Source organism: Fusarium venenatum, assembly GCF_020744135.1.
Source record: "Fusarium venenatum strain MPI-CAGE-CH-0201 chromosome Unknown EDB82scaffold_2, whole genome shotgun sequence".
In the NCBI taxonomy this organism is placed as follows: domain Eukaryota; kingdom Fungi; phylum Ascomycota; class Sordariomycetes; order Hypocreales; family Nectriaceae; genus Fusarium; species Fusarium venenatum.
Window position 1 is genome coordinate 1,578,325 of NW_027072130.1, and position 14,129 is coordinate 1,592,453.

The following is a 14,129-nucleotide window of genomic DNA, read 5'->3' on the forward strand; positions in this document are numbered from 1 at the left end:
GCTGACTATATACTGGCATGTTTTCTGGCATCTACGATACGATACATTACTTCTACTACTACTTCCAATAGGCTAAACAAGTTTCTTACAAAGATTTTCGTTTGGCGAATTGGTACAAACAGGGGAGTTTCCTTAAAACAAACGCTCCAATAGCCCCAAAGAAGACGCCATTCCGCACTTTTGGGCTTGGCCTTTGAATAAGGTCAAGCCCTGGAGATGGACTGCCGATCCGGGCAGGTGGTATAGAATCCTATGAGTCCGAGCCACAACACGAGTAAGAGTGACAGGATAGTTCATCAGGGAACTCTCATATCTTTACCCTCTAGCCACCAGCTGTGAACAGGTTTAGAAACTAAGTCTTGAAACGGTAGGAATACGGACCACAGAGCGAACTAGGAGAATTTCGGAGACCAAAAGGATCTTCGAGATTAATCGAAGTGCCAAGAGAGCTCGTTCGGCTAGGAACCGATGTTTAGCTTATTGTGTCGGAGGATTCGGTACGAGAGCTGAAAGGGTTTATATGTCCTTTATTAAGAACCGGGAATGGTACTCCTACGGGAAAGCCGTTTATGCGATGCAGAAGGGGCAAGCTCGTGCAGTGCAGAGTACCTGTATCAGTGAAGCTGGTGGTTGCTTCTTATCTTGATTCGATTAAGAAAGAGTTCATGTATGCGTTCATGTATGCCAGTTACTGATGCAGGAGAGATGCAGGGATCAATGTTTGATCTGTCAGTTGAGTCTTGGTCCAAGAGCTATACTCACCCAAGCCAGACACTTTGTTCTCTGGGTGGTTCCTGATGAGCACATCACTTTTACACTGTCACAGGATTCCTTATTGCCCGTAAAGTTCAGGTCAGGCGAGCTGTATGATATAACCAAGGGTAACCCTACCCTGCCCATCAGTGTCTTGTGTACCATCAGAGTCATGCCTGCAACAGGGAAAGCTCCTAGAAGCCATGTTGCTATTCTATTTTGTCTGTTCCTGCGTCAATGACTGACTGATCAATCTTCTTACATGGTTCTACCTGTCTCTGTAGCCTCCCCTCATTCTGCTGCCCGCCTCGTCTATCTTGGAGAGACCCAGTAATTAAGCAATTTCGTCTTGTTTTGTCAAAGCGTCTGTCAGACCTGCGGAATTAAAGGATATTTCTACGGAACGAATGGCAATAACGCGGAGTCATTGACGAAGATCTTTCAATGATTACTAGTAAGGATGTATAGTGGTTGATCAACACTATGTGGGCCATCATTACCCTTAGCCCTCGTATCAAACCAAGACGGCGAGCGAGAACAACAACTGATGCATGACTGATGGAACTGAAGGGTTCATTGGCTACACAAAAGAGTTACAATAAGAGTTGCAGTGCTCTTCAAAGAAATGACGTTCCATCGAGAAACTGCTCACATTATGCACTACACTCGTATATCCAGCTATAGATCCCTATCAACGGCCCTCGCATCCCTGTAATATAAGCTATAAAACCCCCAAGTTATATACTCCACAGATGCGGCGCATGCTCAGGTACAAGGGTCCTTGGGCATGCTCTGGTTGCACTACCGCAACACGACAATGCACAAAGACAACCGAAACAACACTTGGCAAGTCTTGGTCTCTATGCGGTACTCCCAGAGAAGAAGCTGCAAGCCATTTTTCGTTTCAACCCATCTACCACCCAACGGATACCTGGACTACCAGTATCCGTGTATACTTAAAATAAGCCTATGGCATTTAGACTACTTCCTATTCTGTCCTCGTTCTCCGACGTTAATGTGCTATACACGGAGTTTCCGGTGGTAATGGGCTGAGTCTTCAATGCTTCCATTTGCAGGTAACTCAGTCAGGATTAGGAATAGCTTCGTTGTCTCTTTCTCTAGCTGTCCTTTTACCTCCTGGTCGGCTGTATTGCAAAAGATCGACGATATCCGTAGTCCGGTTGAGTAGTGATCTGTTAAATAAGAGACCATCTTCCTCTCTCCATATCCTGTAGATCCTTGCCCTTTACTCGTCTCTCTTTAATCATATCCCTTTGATACTAACATCGAGGGTATCCTTCCATTCATTCAACTAAGTACTGTCGCTCCGGGATCTGCATATCACAACGTTGCAATAATGAAACTTCAACATCTCGCTACCCGAGCCTTGAACGCCGGCGCTGGTGTCAAGATGCTCCAGTCAAGTCCCGAACAATGCGTAAGTTTTGTGGCTTCCCGAATGAAACACAAATCGTCGATCAAGACGCTTTGGCGTACATTTGACATTGACTATTTACACTCTTCCCACATCTCTTGCGTTAACCCGTCACTCTGCATCTGCGCCACTATCACCAGTAACCCCATACTCATTAGACGTTATGACTAACACCAAGTCCAAGTGCGCTGCCTTGTTAGAAGAAGCTGGTCTGGGAGACAAGGTCGTCACCAAAGGCCAGACTCTCTGGAGCAACCGCATAGATTCTTACTGGTCCGTCAGTGCCGCCTTGGAGCCTGATTGCATGGTCTTGCCTGAAACTGCCGAAGATGTCTCCAAGATTATGAAGGTCATTACAAAGAACCAGTGCCAGTTTGGTATCCGAGGTGGTGGCCACGGTAACTTTGCACTGTCCAACTCGGTTGATGAGGGCATCACCGTTGACTTTGGTAAGTCGAGAACAACATTACTTAGGCTTTGACACATGCTAATTGAGCCAAGGTTACATCAATGGTACGACATATGATGAGGAGAAGAACATTGTATCTGTTGGACCTGGTGGTCACTGGCAAGATGTCTACGATACTCTTATCCCTTATGGTCTCGCTGTTGCTGGGTACGTTGTATAACTCTACTCTCGTATGCTCTGCTGACTTGTTTATGACAGTGGCCGTGCTGGAACAGTTGGTGTTGGTGGCTTCGTCACTGGTGGAGGAAACTCATTCTACTCTGCATCTCATGTAAGTCATCGATGTGTTCAAACTCACTTCACTCAAGCTAACATACTATAGGGAATGGCTTGTGATACAGTAGCTGGTTGGCAAGTAGTTCTTGCCAATGGCGAAATTGTCGAGGCCAACGTCAACGAGAATGCCGATCTTTGGCAAGTATGTTAACTCCCAACTCTTCTTAACCTATATCACTTACTAACTCTCCAAAGGCAATGAAGGGCGGCTCAGGCAACTTTGGCCTTATTACTCGTATCGACCTGTATCCCATCGAATTTGCCGAGCGCTCAAACCCCGTCATCTGGGGTGGCAACCTTTTGTACAAGCCTGAGTCAGGCCCTGCTGTGATCGACGCCCTTATTGACTTTACCGCCAATGTTCCCAAGGATGAGAACTCGAGCAGTATCGTCTACTGGGCCTATCTCCCTGCCATCGCCGGCGGTACCATCCTCAATGCCGCTATTGAGAACACCAAGGGTCTGGTCAAGCCTCCTGCCTTTGACGCCTACTACGCTGTCCCTGATATCCAGGCTGATACCACTGTTTCCGAGAGGCTGAGCGTAGTCACCAAGGAACTTGGATCAGGTCAGCCTCCTCACTTTAGAAACATCTGGTTCACCAGCTCCTTCAAGCCCAACGCTGAGCTACTCCTCTATGTCGTCGACAAGTACAACAAACTCAACCAGGACCTCGAAGCTCTCATGCCCAGCAGCGAGTCCGGGCTTAACACGCTTTGCATGTTCCAACCCATCACCAAGGCCATCGCCGACAAGGGTGTAGTCAACGGCGGTAACGTCATGGGTCTAGATTTCTACACTGCTGACGGAGATGGTATCATGTTCCTCCTTACCTGGGCTGCCAAGGGTGACAAGACCGAAGAGAACGCCATGCCTTTGCTCCAAGCGTACATTGAAGATATCGAGACGAAAGCAAAGGAGATGGACGCTTTTTGGGAGTGGAAGTTTATCAACTACGCTCACCTCAGCCAGGATCCTTTGGCCACTGTTGGTGAGGCGGCTCTTGCCAAGCTTCGTGCTGCTAGCAAGAAGTACGACCCTGAGGGAGTCTTCCAAAAGCTGCGAGCTTCTGGCGTCAAGATTCCCTTTTAAGCGATATGACATTACGTTTCACTTAATACAAGCATATGAATTTGAATAGAATAGATTATTTAATGAAAGAAATACAATGCTTCTTGATTTGATACAAAGGTGGAAAGTAAAGACCCCCAACTAAGCCCTGGTAAGAACTTCAGAAGTGATTGCCTTGTTGGCCATCTTCATCTCCTTCTGAACCTCTCGTGCTCGCTGAACACCAAAACCGTGTTGGAAGATGTCCCTGATATCTTCCAATGTCATTCCCTTTACCTCAGGGTAGCAGAAGTAGATGCAGGCCCAACCGAGAATGCATATGGCAGCGTAGAATCCAAAGGCGCCTGAAGGGGTAGTATTCTCCATCTGAGTGAGGAAAGTAGAGGCAACGATGATGTTGGAGCCCCAGCAGGTCATGGTGAGCATCATGGTTCCCATAGCGCGAACTTCCATTGGGAAGAACTCGCTTGAAAGCCAGGCGGTGTTGCCGATACCTGAAGAATAAAATCCCACAAAGAAGACCATGGAGATGAGAACGACAATAGCGGCCCATCCAACCTTGGCATCGGATGCAAGGGACAAATCGTGATTGATAGGGATGAACTTGAAGCAGACAGCAGCAATGATGAGGAAAAATCCCATAAAGGGAACTGTGCACAGAAGGATTCTTCGTCGACCTGCACGATCGACGAGCATGAGGTTAACCCAGGTGAAGATGAAGTTGGTTCCAGCAATAATAGTACCCACAGCGACGGGGTTGGAAAAGCCAACAAGTGAGAAGAGAAGAGGCGAGTAATACATGAGAGAGTTGAAACCGCTGAGTTGAGAGATGGCCATGAGTCCACAAGCAGAGACAAGAGCGCGGAAGTTGGCAGGGATAACATAGAGCTGCTTAAACACCCACCAACCAGATTTTCCAGCATTGAGAGCCTTGGCCTCGTTGACGTGGTGAGTCAAGTGCCGGATCTTGTCCTGGACTTGCTGCTCAGTGCCATTGGGAAAAATCCGACGGATGACTGCCGCGGCCTCCTCTGCCTTACCATGGGATATCAGTTGACGAGGCGATTCAGGACAGAAGGGTAGAAGACAAGCTAGGATGATGGCCGGTAGTGCACCTCCTCCCACCATATATCGCCATCCGCCATTAACATGAGCAAAAGCAGCTCCAACGCCGTATGAGAGAAGCTGACCACCGGTAATGCTCATATTGTCAAGACCAATCATGCGTCCTCTGTACTTTGAGGGAGAACACTCGGCGATGTACAATGGCACAATCATGGCAGCAGAGCCTACTCCGAATCCAACAACAACACGGCCAACGGTCATTTGAGCGACTGTAAAAGAAGCAGCTTGGATGATGGCACCGATAGTGAATAGGAGACAGCCAACATAGATGGCCACTTTTCGTCCATATCGATCAGCTGTGGCTCCAGCAAAGATGGCTCCGATGAAAGCACCACCAGAAGTAACGGAAGTGACGAGTTCTTTCTCTTGTGATGTAAGAGTCTTGCCGAGATCTTGGTGGATGTAGACGAGGACGGCGGAGATGATGCCGGTATCGTAACCAAAGAGCATGCCACCAATGGCAGCTGTGATGGAGACGAGCCAGGAGAACTTGCCCGTCTTTGTCTGCTCGATAGAATCGAGGTCATCGATGTTGACCTCTTGGATGGAGTCTGGAGAGTTGCTGTGTTCGAGATGCTCAAGATGACCTTTTGAGTCTTCCTTGGTGGACATGATGAAGAGTTTGAATGGTGAAGAACGAGTTGATGCGATTGTATAAGTAAGAAGGGTGATGCTGATCTGAATGAGATGAACTGGAATGTTTGATGTCGACAACGTCTCTTTATATATCTGATGTCCAACGTGAAGCACACTACATGAACCAAGATAGTGAACTTGGTACAGTATATGATGCTACACCGAAACCTGATTATCTTGAATTGACGAAAAGAAAGAATTGCCTTTCTCAGAAAGAAAAACGTGGAATTAGTTGGCATATACTGACTATCAGTTGCCTCCGGGGAAAACGACGCATGCAATGATTGGATAGAAATACAGTCTAGACCATTGGCTAAGCACGTACACTCCGGAAATCTCTCAGTAGAGCATGAACTATTTCTTCCCCAGATGATCAACGTTTGAAGCCATCCCCAGCTGCGGTTAGCTGCAGCCAACCCCACGGGGTAGGCGGGGCGTTTCGCCAGTGAGCTTCCAGGGAGCATGACGTTAAAGTTCGGTGCTAGATCCACTGGGGCTCAGCGTGGGTGCGGAGGCTACCAGCACCGGCTCGGGCAGAATTACCGTTTACGTCCCAAAGAGGTAATTACCCTTTTAAGTTAAAATGGGACTCCCTCTTTTCTTTCTTTCCATTCATTTACCTCATCTATCATCACAAGTTTTATTTCCTATTTTCATTTATTGTGGAATGAATATGCAAGAGCCTCAGGCTTCATCAACGGCTACTAACAGGCCTCTGAATCCATGTACAGTAAGCTAACTGCCCTACCTACCCTAAGACTAGACCTGTAATAGGTAGCTGACAGATGCTGTTCCTAGGTTTGCAGGCAAAGGTCAGTCTGTCTCTATCTTATCAGGGCAGGCAGTATCGTCCGTTGATTGATTACTTTGTTGTCTTGTTTGAAGTACCTGGTTCTAACTAGTATCTGTCTCCATCTCTGATAGGCATCTGAAGTGTAAGTTCTTCTGAATGACCTCATTCTTTCTTCGTAATCACTAACTTCGACAGGTGACAACGACAAAACATGTTCAAACTGTCGAAAGAGTGATATTGAGTGTGTACGTGGTTATAGTGTGAGGTTTCGTCATGGTCTGAATCCCAGGTAAGTTGCTTGCCTCCACTCGGTCCTTCTTACACTAACTCACCCATCACTAAGTATACGTTCTGGCAAGACTGCCGAAGCCAAAGCAAAAGAATACAATTTCTCTCAAGACCAACCATGGGTCAAAACAACCAGAACTCTAAGTTTTGTCGACGAAACTACAGACGTGATCAACATCCATGATTCCGGTGCCGCCAATTTTGATACCTTGGATAGTTTCGGGGATGACATCGATTCTTCACCACCTCTGGATCCTCTTTATAAACTCCAGTCACAAGATTCCGTGGAACAGGACCGGCCTAGATCTGTAGCAGACTTGGCAGAAACCCCTTCCAACGATAGCCAACGCCCGTCCAAAAAGCGAGCCCTGAGTTCTTCTTCTGCTGGACCATGGCTGACTGCTACTCCTCGTTCGAACCCTCCTGATGCTCTATCACCTAGTCAAAGATCCGACAACGACATCATTCTTGGCGTAGCGAGTCCGCAGGTCGCTGCTGCACTTGCAAGTTCCCGCCAGACAGATCTATCAATTCCAGTTGATCATGTCACTGAAGCCATCTCTGGTATATACCTCGACGCACCAAGGTGGCCGCTTCAAGATCCACAAGAGGCTGTGTTATTTTACAACTTCATTCACGTTCTTGCCCCTCTTTTCGACTTGTGTGACAGTGAACGACACTTTGCCACCATTGTTCCTCGGCGAGCCGTCATGTGCCCTCCTCTGATGAACGCAGTACTCGCTGCCTCTGCCAAACGCCTAAGCAGAGTGGATGGATTTGATGAGTTGATCGGTGATAGGTATCACCAAAACTGTCTCGATGCTCTTATCCCAGCATTGTCCAGTTCCGCTGCTGTCATGGATGAGAACCTACTTACGGCGATTGTGATCCTTCGCTACATGGAGGAACTCGATGTGCCTCTCACATCCGCCGAAACAGCCAGCGAATCACATCTTGTTGGCACAAGAGTCTTTGTTGCAGCACAGGAAAAGATTCTTGATTTCACTGGCCTCCGCCGCGCAGCGTTTTGGGTCGCCCTCAGGCAAGAGATACACATGTCATTTATGCAAGCTCGACCTGTTGACCCCAACTTTGCGCTGGAAGACATCTCGCGTCTCGTCCAAAATGACGATACCTGTTGTACCTTTGCAAACCTGACCATCCTGCAATGTGCTGCGTGCCTTCGCTATTGTTACGGTTCCGAAGACCAGAGCTTCTCGGCGTGGGAGAGGTTACAGGAAGCCCAAGAGAGATGGTGGGCAGAAAGGCCGTGGCACTTTCATCCAATGTATATCAACGAAAGTGATGATGTTCCTGGATTCTTCCCACAAGCGCTTTATCTTAACGATGCGGTCGTCACAGGAGTACTTCATTATTTATTGATCAAGGTTCTACTTGCGGCGCATAATCCCAGAACACCAAAACTGGGTCCCGGACAGGCTAAAGCAGCCAAGGCAATAAATGAAGAAATGAGAAAGACTGTTAAGATGGTTTGCGGAGTAGCTGAGGTATAGTAGTCTATCTATCTTGGCCAAGAGGGCGTCTACTAACACGCACAAGTCGAATCAAAGAAACCCAACAGGTTTTGCGTATGTTTTCCATTGCTAGTTATCGTTATCTCGTGTTAATCGTTTTTAGATATGCCTGCCTCGCCATAACCATGGCTGGTGATCGATTTAATAATCTATATGAACAAGAAGCCCTTTACAATATCCTCCAAAAGGCAGATGTTCAATTTGGGTGGCCGAATCGATCAGTGTAAGGACAACTTGATGACAAGTAAATCACGAGACTAACGGATAAATAGACAAGAGTATTTGAAGGAGGTTTGGGGCTGGACTGAATCTCCTATGAATGTGAATTCTGGAATGCCAATCGCGGGGATGCTCAACAGTAATTTACAATTAGTATGATGATGATGATATGATTCTATAAGCATATGCACGAGGCAATCTATAGTTCTGACATGGTCTGCTCATGTAAACGAGTTCTGCTGATACTAAACACTCCACGTATTGGCCAAAGATGTTAAATTAATAAAGCTATTACAACTAATCATTCTGTTCGTCTAGCTATGCTTTTCATCATTCCCATCCCCTCCCAAGTCCCGACGCCAAACCTTGAGGGGCATAGGCCCTGGTGCAAGATTCATAGCTTCAGTCCTAGATGGCTCCCACTCAGTAAAAGGCAGCGCCCACTCATACCTATGCACTACACTAGCTAAAAGTACAGTCTGTTCTAGATAACTAATGTTCCTACCGATGCAACCCCGTGCTCCAGTGCTGAAAGAGATGAAGTACGGCTGCAAGTCCTTGCCTTTTTCCCCAAGCCAGCGTTCAGGAACGTAGGCCTCAGGGTCAGGGAAGATGTTTGGGTCTCGATGCGCAACATATGCCGAGATGGACACAGTTGTGTCGCCTGGGATATAATCACCCAGTATATTCCAGCCTTCAGGTGGCGTGCGGCGAGGAAGACCAAAAGTGGTGGGTGGTGTGATGCGTAGGGACTCATCCAAACAGGCGCGAAGATAGGGGAGATGCTTGACTTTGTCGTATGGAGCGACGGCTTCCTCTGGATCCAGAACAGAGTCGACTTCCTGGCGAAGCTTGGCCATACAAGATGGATTCTTGAGGAGCCAGTACATGACATTGTTCATGGCAATAGCGGTAGTGTCGGATCCAGCATTCATCATTATCGACACTTCAGCGACGATTTCTCCCCATTCGAGGCCAGGAGGGTTGGCCTCACTGTGGTCCATCAGGGCCTGAAAGAAGTCGGGTAGTCTCTCGCCCTTATTGTACCGTTCGAGGCGCTGAGTTGCGCGGTGATAGACGATATCGTTCCAACCCTCGTTCAGATTCCACCACTTACTGAAATCTTTGGATAACAACTTTGATAGCTCGATATTAGCATCGTACCACTTCTCTGTCCAAGCGAGAATGGATTGGGCGCGAGCTGTTGAGTGAAGACACTCTCGGAAGTTGACTTTATGGATAGATCCATCCATGCGTTCAGCTTTGACAAGATCATGGCCCTGATCCAGAAATCCAAGACGCTCGCTGAGGCCAATGTCGGCGATGGCATCAAGCGTGAAGAAGTTTGTAAAGGCGCGGTAGTCAAACTTAAGGTCTTCGGGATCAGGACGGATGAAACCCTCTTTGAGAGGTAGAGTGCAAGCAGTATCTGCAGCACGGATGAACCTCTCTGCCTTATCGGCGACTTTAAACTCCCAGTTCTCGAGATTCTTCAGGGCATATGCAGCAGAAAGTGCACGGCGCTTCCGAGCATGATCTGCCTTGTCTATGACATCGGCAAGGTGGTAATGCGTTCCAGCAAGAGTTTCATAGAACTCTCCCTTTGTGCATTTCGTGCCGTGCCCGTAGATATCCTTGATTGCCTGCACGGAACCGTAGGAGAGAGAGTTGGGGCCGGTGCGAATCACAGGATGGGTCTTGTGCATCTCATAGAGAGTTTTTGAGCGGAAACCTCTAGCGGCTTCTCGTACAAAGGGTAGATTGGTTATTCCCGCCAAGGGGTGGAAGTTGGGGTAGCGACGAAGACCCTTGGCATCGCGGATGTATTGGAATATGGGGTAAAGAATGAAATATGTGACAAGGAATAGAGCTGCTGAAACAGTGACAAGTTGTGCGTACATTTTGAAGGTCGTTTAAAGATTGAGAGGGAGAGCTTGACGAACAGGCTGAGGTCTTGGGAGATGTGATATACTTTCAACACAAGTTCAACAATAGAGTGTTGTGTTGACCCAATTCGTATACACATGCCATGGCTTAGTTGCCATATCTGACAAAAGAAAGAAAGACGCCGATTTAGGAAATATTGGGGAGTGTTGGTCCAGACTATCGATACCCCCATCAAACACACCTCAGCAATGCCGAGATCTGTGGGGAACAAAACGTGGGGTAGGACAGATGACAGAATCTGGAGTCACCGACTTTAGAATATTTCCTTTGTTATCTCTCTTACGGGATACAGATACTACTGCATGGTGAATATGGAGACGAGAGGGAAAGGTGTGGGATGATCTACACATCAAGGCTTGAGTTGGTGGGAATGACAGAAGTAAGGGAATAAATTAGTCGAATCTAGAACGAGACATCCAAATCGGGTAATTCTCCCCATTGAGTGTAACAAACATGGAAAGATAAGTCTGCGAATACCTTCAACTCTCGGTATACCCTATAGGAAAGACCAAAACAGATATGAATACCAAACTCTCTCCTCCTGCCTCCAGGCCAAATTGCCAAACTATCTTTTACCTACAGACAAAATCATGACAAACTTATTTGCAGCCGATACTCTCCTCTCCCAGTTGGGTCCTCCCCAATCAATCGCTGATATTACTGCTTTGAGCGCCCTCGGCGTTGCATCAGCAGCATATCTCCTCCGGGGTATCGCCTGGGATAGACCAGATCCTTACCATCATGTCTGGTTTGAACGCATGGGCTCCAAGAGTGGTGCTTCCTCAGGACCCAAAGCGACTCGCGATATAGCCAAGAGATTAGAAGAAACTGTATGCTTTACCACTGAAACTGTTCAACGAAAACTCTAACATGCAGCAGGGTAAAGATGTTGTCATCTTCTGGGGCTCCCAGTCAGGCACCGCGGAAACGTTGGCCAACAGACTCTCAAAAGAGTGCCATCTTCGCTTCGGTCTCCAGACTCTCTGCGCTGACCTTTGCGATTATGATCCAGAATCTATTGCCAACCTTGCTCAAAGCAAGCTTGCAATCTTCATCCTATCTACATACGGAGAAGGCGATCCCAGTGACAACACAGCCGCCTTCTGGGACTGGCTCACCAAGACATCCAGTATCCAACTACCTAACTTGAGGTATATAGCCTTTGGTCTTGGAAACACCAGTTATAGATATTATAACCGTGTTATTGATGTTGTAGTACAACATCTCGACAAATCTGGTGCTTCTCGACTTCTGCCTGTTGGTAGAGCCAATGATGCCCAGGGCGGTACTGAGGAAGACTTCTTGTCTTGGAAGGATGATCTTTATACTCATTTCCAGGAGAAGCTGGGTTATCAAGAGCGCGATATCCCATACGAGCCAAGCATTCGGCTTGTACAAGATGATTCGCTTGATATCATGGACCTCAATCTTGGAGAGCCTATCCCAAACCGAAGCGGACCTGCAAAGGTTGTAAAGCAATACTCTCCTATTCGCCCTCTGGCTATCCAGTCATCTCAAGAACTTTACGCGTCTCCGGGAAGAAACTGTCTCCACATGGAGCTCGATATTTCGGATCAACCTGAACTTCGATACAGAACTGGCGATCATCTAGCCATCTACCCGATCAATCCCGATCAAGAAGTCCAGTTTCTTCTTAAAGCTCTTGGATTGGAAGACCGAGCTGAAAAACCTCTCCTCGTTCAAACTCTTGAAGAGGGTGCATCTACCAAGATCCCTAGTCCTACGTCAGCGCAGGCCCTGTTCCGCCATTATCTTGAAGTAGCGGCGCCAGTGTCTCGAGAGACTGTCGGACAACTGGCAAAATTCGCACCTTCATCTGGAAGTGCTGAGGCATTGACAGTTTTGGCCAAGAGTAAGGAAGCGTATGCTACCTACATTGCCAGCAATCACATCACCATGGGCCGTCTGTTGCATCTCGTCGCTCCTGGAACCGTCTGGCTCAATCTGCCTCTCTCGTACGTGGTTGAGACGTTACCTTGCATTCAGCCACGTTACTATTCTATATCCTCCTCGAGTACAGTCTCAGCTCGCAGACTTTCAATCACTGTGGGCGTTGACAAGTCGCCGCTGCAGCAAGACCCAAGCAAGTGCATTCGTGGTATCACGACAAACTACCTCTACGCCCTCGGAAACGCCCTCAATGGCGATTTTTCACAGCCAGATGTTGGTCCCGACGCTCAATCGTATGCCTTATCTGGCCCTGGTGATGCTCTCAAGGGCCACAAGGTGTTTGCGTGTATCCGTCGTTCAAACTTCAAACTCCCAACATTGAGTTCAACGCCAATCATCATGATCGCTGCTGGCACAGGTCTCGCCCCATTCCGTGGCTTCATCCTTGAGAGAGCTCGTCTCCAAGCTGTCGGAAAGCCCATCGGTAAGATGCTTTTGTTCTTCGGATGTCGCTCCCCGGATCAAGATTACCTCTACCGCGATGAACTTGCCGAGGTTACCCAAAAGCTACAAGGCTGTCTTGAAGTTGTAAATGCTTTCTCGCGAGCTGAAGGGGAGCCTAAGAAGTATGTGCAAGACAGAGTGGAAGAGAGAAAGAGCCAAGTGTGTGATCTTTTACAAGAGGGTGCCAGTATCTACTTTTGTGGTCGTGCGGCTATGGCGAGGGAGGTTGGGAATGTAGTTGAGGAGTCGATGAAGAAGCAGAATAGTTGGACTGATGAAGAGGCTCGAAGCTGGGCTGAGTCGGCAAAGAAGGGAAATAAGTGGCTTGAAGATGTTTGGGGATGAATTATCCACTTGACTACGGAGATGGTCGATTATGGTTTGGGTGTAAAGCGAGATCGATATGGTCGCATAAGATATGAACTAAAGAGTTTACAGCATTCGTTTCATCTCACATCTTGTGAATTAGTAATAAGTGCCAACAGCATGCTAGAATTAGCCCAATATTTCTCTACTTTGCTTGACCAGAGCTATATTCTATAGACATGAACAGCCGATTCCAAGCTGCCTCACCTAGTCAGCAGAAAACTGGCCTCCTAAGTCTTACGATACAAAAATAAGTAGTCTAAGAGCTATAGCCTAAGGAGCATAAAATGACCTACTAATTTCATCTCTTATGCTTCTGACGGTCAACTTTTCTGGTACCCTGAGGCTCACCTGGCAATCCAAGTCCATCATACTAGCAGAGATTTTCACGGAGAGACCCAATGACTGCAGTGGTCATTTAATATACACTGAGTCTTTCATCTATTCATTTGAGATTTTACCGAATAATTTCAACGAAGTATTCTAGCGAAATATTCTCCCAGCCAATCCAAGTAACTTGGATGTAATACAGAGTATAGGTACCCACCCAGGTAACTATTCCAACGGCGTAAATTTCAGTAGAAAGCATTGGCGGAGAAATCTTCCGATTCTAGAATCCCCATTCTTCGGCCATTATTTCCAATCATGTAGGGCCAGAGTTAAGCCTCAGCTGCAATGTGGGGGACAACGACGATCAATTGGCTTGACCAAAATGCCCAAATACGGTAGGAGGCGCCGAAAAGATACTTCGTAGTTTCTTACTGTATCAGGTAATATCCTCTTAGATCCACTTGTGAGCGC

At 47.4% G+C, this 14,129-nt stretch overlaps 5 protein-coding genes across 5 annotated transcripts; 3 read left to right on the forward strand and 2 right to left on the reverse strand.

Annotated features, from left to right (window-relative positions):
* Positions 1–1,986: 1,986 nt before the first annotated feature.
* On the forward strand, positions 1,987–4,077 carry EDB82DRAFT_535273 (uncharacterized protein). Its single transcript, XM_025733381.2, has 6 exons — positions 1,987–2,191; positions 2,373–2,637; positions 2,690–2,804; positions 2,856–2,928; positions 2,980–3,075; positions 3,129–4,077. Exons 1-6 carry the CDS (start codon positions 2,111–2,113, stop codon positions 4,023–4,025), a joined length of 1,527 nt encoding a protein of 508 aa, XP_025584292.1. The 5' UTR covers positions 1,987–2,110; the 3' UTR covers positions 4,026–4,077.
* EDB82DRAFT_495370 (general substrate transporter) lies at positions 4,069–6,158 on the reverse strand. Its single transcript, XM_025733382.2, has one exon. It carries the CDS (start codon positions 5,739–5,741, stop codon positions 4,146–4,148), a length of 1,596 nt encoding a protein of 531 aa, XP_025584293.1. The 5' UTR covers positions 5,742–6,158; the 3' UTR covers positions 4,069–4,145.
* Positions 6,159–6,392: 234 nt separating this feature from the next.
* On the forward strand, positions 6,393–8,907 carry EDB82DRAFT_495375 (uncharacterized protein). The gene is made up of 8 exons (XM_065608509.1): positions 6,393–6,495; positions 6,564–6,577; positions 6,690–6,700; positions 6,754–6,847; positions 6,902–8,354; positions 8,407–8,435; positions 8,485–8,604; positions 8,654–8,907. Exons 1-8 carry the CDS (start codon positions 6,433–6,435, stop codon positions 8,757–8,759), a joined length of 1,890 nt encoding a protein of 629 aa, XP_065464543.1. The 5' UTR covers positions 6,393–6,432; the 3' UTR covers positions 8,760–8,907.
* Positions 8,908–10,501, reverse strand: EDB82DRAFT_566113 (cytochrome P450; the record flags this gene model as incomplete). Its single annotated transcript, XM_065609823.1, has 2 exons — positions 8,908–9,057; positions 9,106–10,501. The coding sequence occupies 2 exons, from the start codon at positions 10,499–10,501 to the stop codon at positions 8,915–8,917; spliced, it is 1,539 nt and encodes a 512-aa protein (XP_065464544.1). The 3' UTR covers positions 8,908–8,914.
* A 540-nt stretch (positions 10,502–11,041) lies between these two features.
* Positions 11,042–13,694, forward strand: EDB82DRAFT_443586 (uncharacterized protein). Its single transcript, XM_025733385.2, has 2 exons — positions 11,042–11,377; positions 11,427–13,694. The coding sequence occupies exons 1-2, from the start codon at positions 11,138–11,140 to the stop codon at positions 13,305–13,307; spliced, it is 2,121 nt and encodes a 706-aa protein (XP_025584296.1). The 5' UTR covers positions 11,042–11,137; the 3' UTR covers positions 13,308–13,694.
* The last annotated feature ends 435 nt before the right edge of the window (positions 13,695–14,129 follow it).